At 43.5% G+C, this 12,242-nt stretch overlaps 1 protein-coding gene across 4 annotated transcripts in view; it reads right to left on the reverse strand.

The window, feature by feature from the left end:
• Positions 1-710: 710 nt before the first annotated feature.
• Positions 711-12,242, reverse strand: part of LOC308459808 (uncharacterized protein) — a 69,057-nt gene continuing 57,525 nt past the window's right edge. For 3 of the 4 annotated variants that reach the window (XR_013978326.1, XR_013978327.1, XM_080975518.1), the window contains one exon: positions 711-1,555. Coding sequence is in view for 1 of the 4 variants with exons in the window: in XM_080975518.1 (XP_080831644.1) it covers positions 1,443-1,555 (113 nt within the window). In the remaining 3 variants the exon portion in view is untranslated. Of the gene's footprint in view, positions 1,556-5,803; positions 5,916-12,242 lie in introns of all 4 variants that reach the window. The other variant, XR_013978328.1, reaches the window with a different exon arrangement.

The raw sequence follows: 12,242 nt of genomic DNA on the forward strand, positions 1-12,242 counted from the left end.
GAAGAATGGATACAGAAGTTAATGGACTACACAGAAATGGGGATACTTACCAGGAGAATAAGAAATCAAGATAACTTTTTTTTTTTTTAGAAAGGAGTGTAAATGGTCTATTGTGTATTTACAAACAAACTGCAAACAGATGAAGACATTGACAGGATTAATGTAAAAATCTGCAGTTTCAAAATATATATGGGATATATATGGGAATAAATATATAAAATAATATGTTGAGATAATTTGGAGTATGCAGGAAGATTAAAAGAAATGTAAAGAACCACAGAAAGAGGGGGGAGGGAGTCAGGGTTTGAAATGTTAAAATTATGATCAAATAATTGTTGTTATATATATATAAATGAAATTATAAATAAAAAAGAGATGCAAAAGCAGTGGTAATACCAGGGGAAAATGGGGCATTGAAGGGGCAAACTATATTTGTAGGTGAGCAAATTGTGCCCCACATATTAAGATCTCTGAAGCAAAATATTTGTTAATGGCAGAGTCCAGCAATGAGGGCAAAGCTTTTTGTTTAGGAGAAGCCCCGCCCCCAACGCTGGTGTTACCTGTGACTCGAGGTAGTCAAGCTCTCTGCAGACGCCTACTTGCAGACAGGACCCTTCCAGACCCCCACTTACTAGGTAAGTGGAAAGAAGGCAGCAGGGCCTTACACTGGGAAGATTTGAGAGAAATAAGTGAGAAGTGAATACCACAGGATAGAGTATGGGCGCTTCTGAGGGGGAAAGGGAGGCATGGAATACCAATGGTGGTCCTGAGGATGTTATGGAGGTGTGACAGGATTCACATATTGAAATTAGTTTGGAGAACAAGAAAACGCCTTTCAGTTGTGGCATCACAGGTATGGAATATTGTTCCCATGAGAGCCACCTGGCACCAAAACCAGTGCCAGGTTAAATCTTTATTCACATGCATTTTGATGGTTTTGATGTTTTGATTCCTTAGGATTTTTTTGTTGATCTGTTTGTTGTGTTGATTTTGAGAATTTTTATGGGGCTGGGTGGTTTTAATATTGTATGGGAAAACTGCCATTTTATTGTTTTTAGAAAGTTGTATAATTTGTATGTTTATGTAAGTCACCTTGAATCTTCCTGAGAAAGTTGACTAAACAATTTAGTTAAATAATCACAATATATTTTCCAATTTTTTAAGGAAATGTTTCATTTCTTGAAATATATTTGCCAAAATATCACTTTCCTGAGCCCATTTCCTAACTGAGATGGCATGAATTCTCCCATGTCTAATGAAAGAGAGCAAGCAACCAGAGGAAGAAGATACTACTAATATGATATTGATATAGATATAGATATATTAGATAAATATATATAATCAGATATATTTTTCTTTAGCAGGGTTGACTTTAGAAGAGCAAATGCTGACTTTAAAATAAAAAGCCCACCTTTACAAAGTAATACTGTGAAGAACAGAAATCATAAACTGGGTTTTAAAATACCCATTTGTGGCATGCCGTTGTAAGGAAAGCAAACAAATAAAGAATTCTTGAAGAGATCTGCCGTTGGTGTTTGAAGGTCTGTGGCAGCATCTGAAAGACAAAAAGGGAAATAATTGATTAGTGGGTTTTGTTTGATCTGTTCAGGGATCAAAGGGACAAATACTGTCTGCAAGGATGAAAGAAAGGGAAACTGCTCCCTGTACTGATTCAGTTATCTGCTTAATCATACACTCTTTATTGTGCATTAGAGAGTTGCTGCTACCTGACCCTGCCTCAAACTTTGAAGCAACAACTGCAGGGCCTAAGCACTTCCTGCTGTTGCTCAATAATCTCACGTTGAGGAGTATTGTTGTTATGCAGATCTATAAGAGTGAGATGCTTATTTTCCAGAACGTGGAATTTCATTGCCAGCCTATTACGTAGCTGGGAGTAATAGGTTCTCAGCTTGTGAATGAGGGCTGCTTTGCCCTCATCTTCCCAATCCCAGGTGCTGAGAGTTATTTGGAGACCCCTCACGGAGCTTACAGTTCCCAGCACCCTTAACAAACTACAGTTCTCAATATGCTTCAGGGGAAGCCATGACTGTTAAAGTGGCACAAGCGTATGGTGTGTTTTTGATCTAGAACTAATAGCCTTGAGTTATGGAAGTGCTGGTTTTGGGTGAACATAAGCAGAAATGTCTTGATGGTAAGAGCAGCTTGGCAATGGAACCAATTACAGAGAGAGTGGTCCCCCCCCCCCATTGGAGTTCTTCCATTATCTGCAAAAAGGAAACATGCACATTGGATCTGGTAGCGTTATTGGTCATATTATTTCAGCTCTGCTTTAGAATCATATGCCTCATGTGCTTTGCCATCCCTTCTACTACATCGCTCCTTTGCATTCCATTCTTCTTTCCCAGAGTCTGGACAGTTTCGTTTTTTCTGACATAATGAAGGGAAAGCACTGTTAAGAATTAAATTGGCCAGGCTCATGACAGGCTCATGACAAAGCATCCAGTGGGTTTGTCTTTCTCTGTCTGTTTATAATCATGCATGCCTCCTCTTGCACTTATAGTTGCAGAGTCAAGGGTTGTGAGACTTAAGGAAACAATACTAACTAAGTTATGAGAGTATTGGCTGGTGACAACAAGGTCACATGGGACCCTGTGAGGCTGGATCCACAGGATGTCACAGTCTCAGGCTGCCAAGAGTGGTTAGGGTTAGAAGTCAATCCTGCTTAATTGAGCTCTCACCAGCCTTCTCTACAACATAAAAGTGAAACCCAGACACTCTTCTTTGCCCGCAGATGGCAGAGAAAAGGCTGAGAGACATATGAGCACTACTAATAACCTTAAGCATCAAGTGGCCTGTTTTTGTTATTTGTTTGCTGCTCTCTAGAAATCAGTTGTAAATGCATTTTCCTAAATGTCTTTATTTATAATAGCCTGGATTGAATCCAAGGATGATCTTCTAGATGCCATCCATTCAAAGAATGGCTGTTTTCTGCCATACACTACTACAGTGTGGAATGAGAAAAATAAGACCAGCCCTTCAATCCTGTGGTCCCTGGGAGGGCATCCTAGGGGGCAAAGGATGTTTCAGATCTCCCCCTCCAAGGGTGGTTTGACCTCAGAGATCCGATTCACAAGGCCTTTCCGCACAACTGAAGAAACCTCTGCAGCCCTTGCCTTAGTGACATCAAAACATCAACATTGTTGGAAGTTGAAAGAGGTGTGTGCTGGTGTTAGGCTTAATTTTGTGCCAACGTGCTTCAGCAATAAGCTAAATTAGCAACAAGCTTATGTAGGCATAGAAAATCATATATAAATATCATAGGGGCTTCTCTGGTACTATTTTAAGCATTAAACCTCTGTACAGGGGACGCGGGTGGCGCTGTGGGTAAAACCTCAGCGCCTAGGACTTGCCGATCGTATGGTCGGCGGTTCGAATCCCCGCGGCGGGGTGCGCTCCCGTCGTTCGGTCCCAGCGCCTGCCAACCTAGCAGTTCGAAAGCACCCCCGGGTGCAAGTAGATAAATAGGGACCGCTTACCAGCGGGAAGGTAAATGGCGTTCCGTGTGCTGCGCTGGCTCGCCAGATGCAGCTTGTCACACTGGCCACATGACCCGGAAGTGTCTGCGGACAGCGCTGGCTCCTGGCCTCTAGAGTGAGATGAGCGCACAAGCCTAGAGTTTGTCAAGACTGGCCCGTACAGGCAGGGGTACCTTTACCTTTACTTACAGCGGTACCTTGGGTTACAAACGCTTCATGTTACAGACTCCGCTAACCCAGAAATAGTACCTCAGGTTAAGAACTTTGCTTCAGAATGAGAACAGAAATTGCGCGGCGGCAGTGGCGCAGCAGCAGTGGGAGGCCCCATTAGCTAAAGTGGTACCTCAGGTTAAGAACAGTTTCAGGTTAAGTACGGACCTCTGGAACGAATTGAGTTCTTAACCAGATGTACCACTGTATTATATACTCTGGTTCAGGATGCGCACCATTAAGTATGAGGCTTTTAGAAGTATTTTAAATGTAACTGCCAGGTTGCTGGAACAGAAGAAGGATATAGTAGTACAGGTATAAAAAGTGAGAGAGTGGTTGAGAGGGAGACGTCAGCCAGTTTCACCTGGCCTTTTAACTCCTAAAAGGCCAGTTTCACCTGGCCTTTTAACATCACAGTGTATCTGTGATGTGACAAGATCGACTGGGAGAATCTAAAGAATCCATAGCTTCCCCAGGCCTCCAACCTAGTGAGACAACTATAGTAACTCTGGAGGCTGTGACGGACCTTGGGGTCTCAAATCTCAGTGCACCCTGTATGATGCCATACCCTGATATAGCTGACAATCGACCATCAGAAGCAGTGTCTGGGCAGAAATCGCTGAAATGTCTTGAAAAATCCAGACGCATGGCAAAAAAAAGCTCAGCAACTTTGGCCATAAAAAGCAAAAAGCTCAGCAACTTTTCTGTCCGGATTCTCACTTTTTGAAATGTGGCAACCCTATATTACCTTCCATTTTACATCATAGTTGTGGTGCCCCCACAACACCCCCAAGGCTCCATGCCCAGTGCGACTGAATTGATCACGCGCTCCTAAATCCACCTCTGCTAGAAGTGGCAAACAGAATTTCTGCCACATCATTCTCATGGATGGATGTCATTGAATGAAATGTCACTGGATGGAGTGGGGCAGGAAAAGATGAAGGAGCAAAGGAATGCGGCTCTGTTTTCTTTTCTGCCCTGCCAGCATGAGCTCGACAGAACACAAGGTACTTATGAGCTGATCTGCCTTCTTTAAAATATGTTTTACAAGAATTCAGGCATTGTATAGAAAAAGGATGGCTGTCCCCACTGTTACTTGCATACAATCTCCTTGCATGTCATTCCATGTCATCCCTCTCCAGGACATTTCTGGCTTCTTCTCAACCCTTGCAGTAGCTGCTGTGCTTTCTAGTTGCACCAAGCTGCTAAATCTTATAAAAAAACAAACAAGCAAATAAATAAATAAATATAAAGGAGAAAGGGAGAAATATTAAATGCAGCCCTCAGGCCACCTCATAGAACTTGGCAGGAGTATAAATTTTGGAACAAGCCACATTCCAATCTAAATATTAATCCAGAAGCTGCAAATCAAGTGAGTTTGCTCTGGAATGTGGACACCTTCCTCCCCAAATTCCTCACCCTTTGTAATACCATCACACCAAGACTACTTTCTTAAAATGTTTCATCAATGCACACGTGCACAGTGGCAATGCAGAGCTGGGAAGAGTCTGAAAAAGAAATGAAAGCTAAGGAAATGAAATCTAACAGAAGAAAAATCTCCTGGTTAAGCCAGAATTGAGGGCAGAGTGAAAAAGGAAGCCCAATGAAAGAAGAAATGGGGGGTTATTTCACCCCCGTAATAAATATAACACAAATGTTCAAACAATGTCAAACACAGATAAATAGTCCCTTTTGGTTCCCTCTTCCTCAATTATGCAAGATCTGGAAGTCTGAGGAAATGTTTGTTATTCCTTCTGAAACCAATCTTTCCTCTTTCTGTCATCGACCCAAATAAAAAACCTACTCTGGATACTTATTCTGCATCAGAGTAGCTTCAGCAGCTGTTTGATACTGATTGCCAGATCCCTTCTTAGTAACAGGAAGCCAGACAAATTCCCAAACTTCTTCAGTGTCAAACATGCCTATCTTCTCTTGTAAAAAAAAGAAGAACACAACCAGACAATTTCAAAAGTTTATATACCACCCAAGATTTCTCCAGTGAAAATAGGGACGTCCTATTTAATGATGATGATGATGATGATGATGATTTGCTATTTACACTCCGCCTATCCTAAACATTAACGAACTTCACATACCTCCATACCCTCCAGCATTCCTCTGATGAAAATAGGGATGTCCTAAGAAAAAGTGGGATATTCCGGCATCAAATCAGAAACTGGGACAGCTTCTGTAAATCCAGGACTGTCCCTGGAAAAAAGAGACACTTGAAGGGTCTGAGATTATAAAATACAGTACATTATTTTGCATATTCTTACTTATTTGGTAAACAGTAATCACCCAGATAATTTGCCAGCATCACCTTTCCCTGGGAGTGTTGATGGATGGTTTGTTCATGGCTTTGATAGCTTTGTGCTCATACCACATTTGAATCTTTTTCACATGACCAGAAAAGAAGGGAAACAAGATGAATAATTGATTTGTTAACATAAATTGTGCTGCTGGGCCCTTTAGTTGTTTTTGCTGCTGCAACAGCCTAAGACAGTCTTCCAAACATGCCCCCACAGAAAGATGTGCAAACTCCCATTGGGAGGTTATTCCCCAACTAGGAGAGACGGGGCAAATCAGAGAAGTCCAAGGAAGAGAAGTTAATAGTTTGTCATAGCTTTCCCCAACCAAGTGCCCTTCTGATATTTTGGACCTCAACTCCTATCAGCTACAGCCAGCATGGCCAGTGGTCAGGTATGATGGGAAAGTCTGGAGGACATCAGTTTGGGGAAGTCTAGCTTATTCTGTTCTGCTTCCTCTGCCCTGATGTGCAATCATGACTAAAGTACCCCATTAAAATTTTATAAAAGATACAAAAAAGGTATGATGCTAATGATCTCCCTTCCTTCCAGAAATAACTCTGCTGCAGTGGTCAGTTGTCCCTCTATTTATTTATATAATACATAGAATAACCAAAACACATAAGGCAAAAATTGTACTGTACTACTGCAAAGATTAGAGTAGCTTAACCAGGGATGAGCTGAAACTTCTCAAAAGAAACTTTCAGCAGAGGTAAATGCAGAGCTTTGTCCAGGTATGAGGTGAAATTTACTGGTGCTACCAGAGTTTATCCCAGTGGTGGGCAACAGCGGCGTAGCGTGGGTTGTCAGCACCCGGGGCAAGGCAAGTAATTTGCGCCCCCTAACCCCTAACCTGCCGCCGCTGCCAGCTTCTTCTTGCTGCTGCCTGGGCTGGTCTGGTGTGGTTCTCTCCCGCGCTCAGCGCTGCGCTGGGCGGCCACTGCACTGTCCCTCCCCCAGATAGTCCCTCGCTCTCTCTCCGCACCGCACGCCTGGCACCCACCCCCTCCACAGTGGGCGGCGACCCAGCGGCTCGGATCGGATTCGCACAGCCAGCACTGCAGTGAGAGAGAGTGAGTGAGCCAGGTAGGGGCAGAGAGCTGCGAGTGCGAGCGCGCACCCCCCAGATGTTGCACCCGGTGCGGCCGGCCCCCCCCTGCACCCCCCACGCTACGCCACTGGTGGGCAATTGCCACCCCCCCCCAAAAAACAGCCCATCCTTTAGACCAACAGAACATCAATCAACAATGTGAGTAACCAGGCAGGGCAATAGGGTGAAAGGTACTTCTTCATGCAACCTGGTCCCAAGTTGCTTAAAGCTCTGCAGGTCAAAACTAAAAGCTTCAGCCGGGCCTAGTAGCATATTGGCAGCCCACCCAAGCTGCTCCATTGAGAACAGTGTAGCTAATGCATGAGAAGAGAAGACTCCCTGGAAAAGACCCTGATGCTGGGAAAGATTGAGGGCACAAGGAGAAGGGGACGACAGAGGACGAGATGGTTGGACAATGTTCTTGAAGCTACCAACATGAGTTTGACCAAACTGCGGGAGGCAGTGGAAGACAGGAGTGCCTGGTGTGCTCTGGTCCATGGGGTCACGAAGAATTGGACACAACTAAACGACTAAACAACAACAATGCTAACGCACACTCCACTCAGGACCCTAGCTGCTGCATTTTGCACTAGCAGTAGTTTCTGGACACCACCCTTTTCTGGCCTGAAAATGAGGCCACAACATGGTGGAGAGAGAGGAGGCCTGCCCTAAATAAACATATTACTCTGTGTGGACTGCCATAGAACATTTTAACTCTCACACAGCCACTTATTGTTTAAGTTCTTTATAAATTGGATTTATTGATGGAGTTCTAGGCATTTGGTGAGCTTGGAGACAGGAATCATAAATCATATTCCTTCTTAAATGGAACAACCCAGTCAGGTGCTTGTTTGCTTGGAAGTATGCCCCACAGAGTTCAAGAGAATCTACTTCTAAGAAAGTGTCCACAGGTGTGAAGTCTCACGTCCACTTCATCTTTGAGCATCACCTTTTGTTTAATAATAATATGGGCACCAAGCCTTAGTTTGATCAGCATTTTTCTTCCAGGTCAGTTTTTGTAATGGCATCAAGGTAGCATATGCAGTCATTCGCCCACATATTCTTGACTGTACTTTGCCAAATGCAATTAGTAACCAGTTTTATGGCTTTCGGACAAACAAGCTATTTTCAAACATCACAATGAGCTCCTTATTCCTGAGCTCTGTTGAAGTCTCAGTAGGATACATAGGAATTTGCCTTTAATTAGGGCTTCTAATAGAAATGTCAAAAGAAAGATGCAGCTTAACCTTAAGCATAATGGAAAATTAACAATTTGTTCAGCTACCATATTTTCCTAGAAACAGACCCCTTTTGATGTTGGAACGCAAATAAAGCAGGCCAGATCCCCTATAAAAGAAGGTTAACTCTCATGTCATTTTAAAATAAAGCTAAATGGATGAAACTGAAACAACCGTCTCTGTTTCTTCCCATGCCAAAGGGTAGAACATGCAACCATTTAAGCTACTGCATTGCTTTCTTATACACTGCTTTCTGATAAAAATCAAAGCATTTCATTCACTTTTCTGCTTTTCATGTTTCGTTTGTAATGTGTGAAGAAGGACTGGAGCTAAGAACCACGAGATTCGCTTTGTGTATTGCGGTGGTAGAGACAGATAAAGTACATTAGAAATTGCTCATGATTCTGAAATGCTCAATTACCCATCATAATGAAGATACAAGTCATGAATGGGATGAGGGTCACTCACTGTATTGAAAGAAGAGCTTTGCAGCAGATCTCTCAGATAAAGGTCAGAGCCTTCAGTAGAGAAGTGCACAAGAAGGTCAGTGCATCATATCTAATCCCCACACCGGAAAATATAAGCCCAACAGACAATTGTGCACATCCCTGTTGACTCACCTCCTAGCCATTTCAATATGGTTAGGATGGCGGGCTCTACATAAAAAGCGGTATTCCAGCATCTCAGACCAAACAATCATGAAATTAAGAATCCAAGTCTTTAGTTACCAGATATCCTGACTGTGAAGACGAATAACTAGTAATGCACCATGCACAGGTTAAGATCCCAAAACTGAATGGACACATTGTGAAACTTCTCTTTCCAAAAGCTACCACGATAGGGAGCAGTTCAGAAAAAGTCAGGTTTTGAGTTGACTCTTGAGAAACCCAACTTTCAAGTTAGCGTTCTGCCCACCAACGCCTCTTGGGAAATGCCCCCCCCAACCAATTCCAGCAGCAGCATTTGTGACAGTTCAGCCTTGAGCAATACAGTAAGGTACTCCTCCAGAAAGAAATGCAATTGAACTGTAAAATGCACCTTCACATAAGCATGTCGGCTCTCATGTGAGCTGCACCCTGTGAAGATGATCAGCAGTAAAGCATGTTCTCCTTCTTGGAGACCACATGTTGCGATGGGTGCTAACAAGACACCCCACTGTTGCTGGGCAGGTAAAGAATTTTAGCCACCATATCCATTGGTTCCTATCTGTTGCTGGGGAGATTTATATGTTGCCATTTTGTGATTGACAGCCATAGCTTATATATATGCCCTGCACACAGTGTTGAGCTTCCTCTTTTTGCTGGATGCATCGGATCACCCGCCCTCCCTCCCTATTTTAGGCTGTTTGCTTGACCTTGCTATGCCTATCATGGGGTTGTCTGCTTTGGGGCAGGGGCCCGGTAGGAATTTTGTCCATTTGGCTGATTGGCTGGTGCCATTTGGGTTTTGCCTACTGCGTAGCAAATTGTCACAACTTGTAAGGTTGTGGTTAGGAATTGGTTTTATTAATTTGTTGGTGGAGGGGTACGGATTGGCTGTGCCTGTCCCTCCAAAATACTGCTCCAGGGGATCGCCATGCTTTTGTCCGAATCCCTGTCAAGGGGCTAGGGCCACGCAAGAGCCCATGGGAGCATTTGGGGAGAGGTGAGGCATGGTACCCAGCTCCGTCTCTCTCCCCAAAATGTTTTCCCTTTCTGACTTTGCGGGCGGGTGAATGTCAGTTTGTCCCCATGCGGGGGCAGATAGTCACAACCAATGTCTAAGCAACCACTCACATCGCTTGTAATTTTAATTGTGGCCAAAAGTATGCCAAAAACCTTAAACTAAAATTATGTGTCAATTGTGCTTTATTTGGGGTGGCTTGGGGACCTCGACGCGCAACACACTATCTTGTGTCTCAAAGCATGTGAAGAAAGGCATGCCAAGCGGCCACCACCTCACAGGCAGAAGTAAAGTGCCTCACTAGTTCCTGAAGCTGCCTGAGAGTCACACCTTTGGCCTTAGAACAACTTTCCAGCCTCTTTCTGGAGGTCAGCACCTTACTCTAAGGGAGGCAACCAGTCTCACTCACCATGTTAAATTGGTGGCTGGCACCTTCATTTTCTTTACAGCTAAGGGGAAGCCAATATAATCTGCTCGTTCCTTAAATTAATGTATTTAGGGCAAATATTGTCCTTAAGTGGCAGGGCCTGCAAAAAGCAAATTATTGAGATAATTAATGACACAAAGCAAACCAGCCTTGCCTTGAGGATCCACCATATCTCTATGGTGGCTGGTATCCATTGGGACTGTAAGAGCTTAAGGCAGGAAGCCAACAGTAGGTCTAATCAGAGCAAATAACAGGTGAAACCACAGCCAATGGCAGGCAGAACCAATTAATTATGGTTTTGTCCCCATCCTCATCCCTGCTGTGTTCTGCAAGGACAACACTCAGAATAGAAGGAGGAAGCTGATAGCCAGCATCAAGCTGACACCCCTAGACTGGTTGTAAGTATGAAGCTAGGCAGATGGGGGTGGCTGAGGGTAGACTGAAGTTGGTGAGGTAGTGCCCATTTGCCCTAATGGACTGGTCTTCTCTCTCTCTCAAGCACATTTTGGGCTGCACAGGGGCTGCAGGGAGGATGTTGTAGGAGCAGAAGTCTGTTCCATTCACATGCAGACACCACTGGATTTCACCCTGATAAAATTATTATGGCATAAACTTTTGTGGACGACACTTCACTTCATCAGATGCAGGAAATTATCTTGGGACTGTGGTCTAGCAAAAGCACACACAATTCCAATTAGCTGTGCCAAATTCCGGACTGTTTTGAGGATTGTTTTGTACAGATTATTTGCCCTGTTGATTAAACTGCCTGCAAAGCAGTCAATTTCCAGATACAAGTAGAGCCCCAGAAATATTATGCAGCCCGCAATTTGCCAGTTGTCTCTTGACAAAGACTGAGAGTAAGCCACTTACTACTCTTTTTATACAATGAATCACTTTTTCCCCCTTCTTGCAAAAAGGGAATCGTCTAATGAAAATTCAAATGTATTGCTTTCCAGGATACAAACATAAGCCCAGGCACTTCATATACTCTGTAAATAAGCCTCATTTGCTGCACTGTGTCAGCTAACAAGTGATTTTAGTTTTACATGCAAACTCCAAGGGGAAATTTTTCAAATGAAAACAGGTAGCTTCATTTCACGTCCAATAAGCAAACATTTTCAAAATATTTAGACATCTGTATATAATAGACTTTATAAACTGTTTGTTCGGAAGCGTAAATAGATCTCTCGGTGTTTGAGTTACCGTCTATGTTTCTCATTGTAGAAAACAAAACAAAAAAATTCTACCTACAATGCAAAGCCATATGTCTTATTCTTCTTTCCTTTATGTTAAAGGTTTTCAGAGTCAGGCCTTTACAAGCAAAGGAAACAACTTCTTGTTCATGAGGCCTGATTCACCAGTGTGGTGGTGACCATGTGGGTGGGCACTTGGCATTGCAGATGCATGGGTTTTACAGCATGCAGAACAGCGTGGAAAGCACCTCCTTGTGTAGTTCTCAAAAATGTATGGGGACACCAGCTGGTTCAGAATGCAGCAGCTGGGATATTGGATATTGACAGCAAAGCACTGCAGCAGTTAGATCCCACCAGTTCTTAAAGATCTCCATGGAAATTCATGGAGGATAAGGTTACCAATGACTACTAGTCATGATAGCTATCTTATAACCCCCTAGTGTATTGGAGATCTGTACTAGGGGGTCAGTTTGTTTCGAAACACCATCCAAAGTGTTGCCCTGAACAGTTTGGTTTCCGTGTAGCAGAGGGTGCAATCCCATACAGTTACAGATTCCCAACTGGTACAGCACCCATTTGACTTGCATAAAAGCAGCCTCCAAACCACAGTCACTGCACT

The sequence above is a fragment of the Podarcis pityusensis genome, assembly GCF_964106645.2.
Source record: "Podarcis pityusensis genome assembly, chromosome: 1".
NCBI classification, from domain to species: Eukaryota; Metazoa; Chordata; class Lepidosauria; order Squamata; family Lacertidae; genus Podarcis; species Podarcis pityusensis.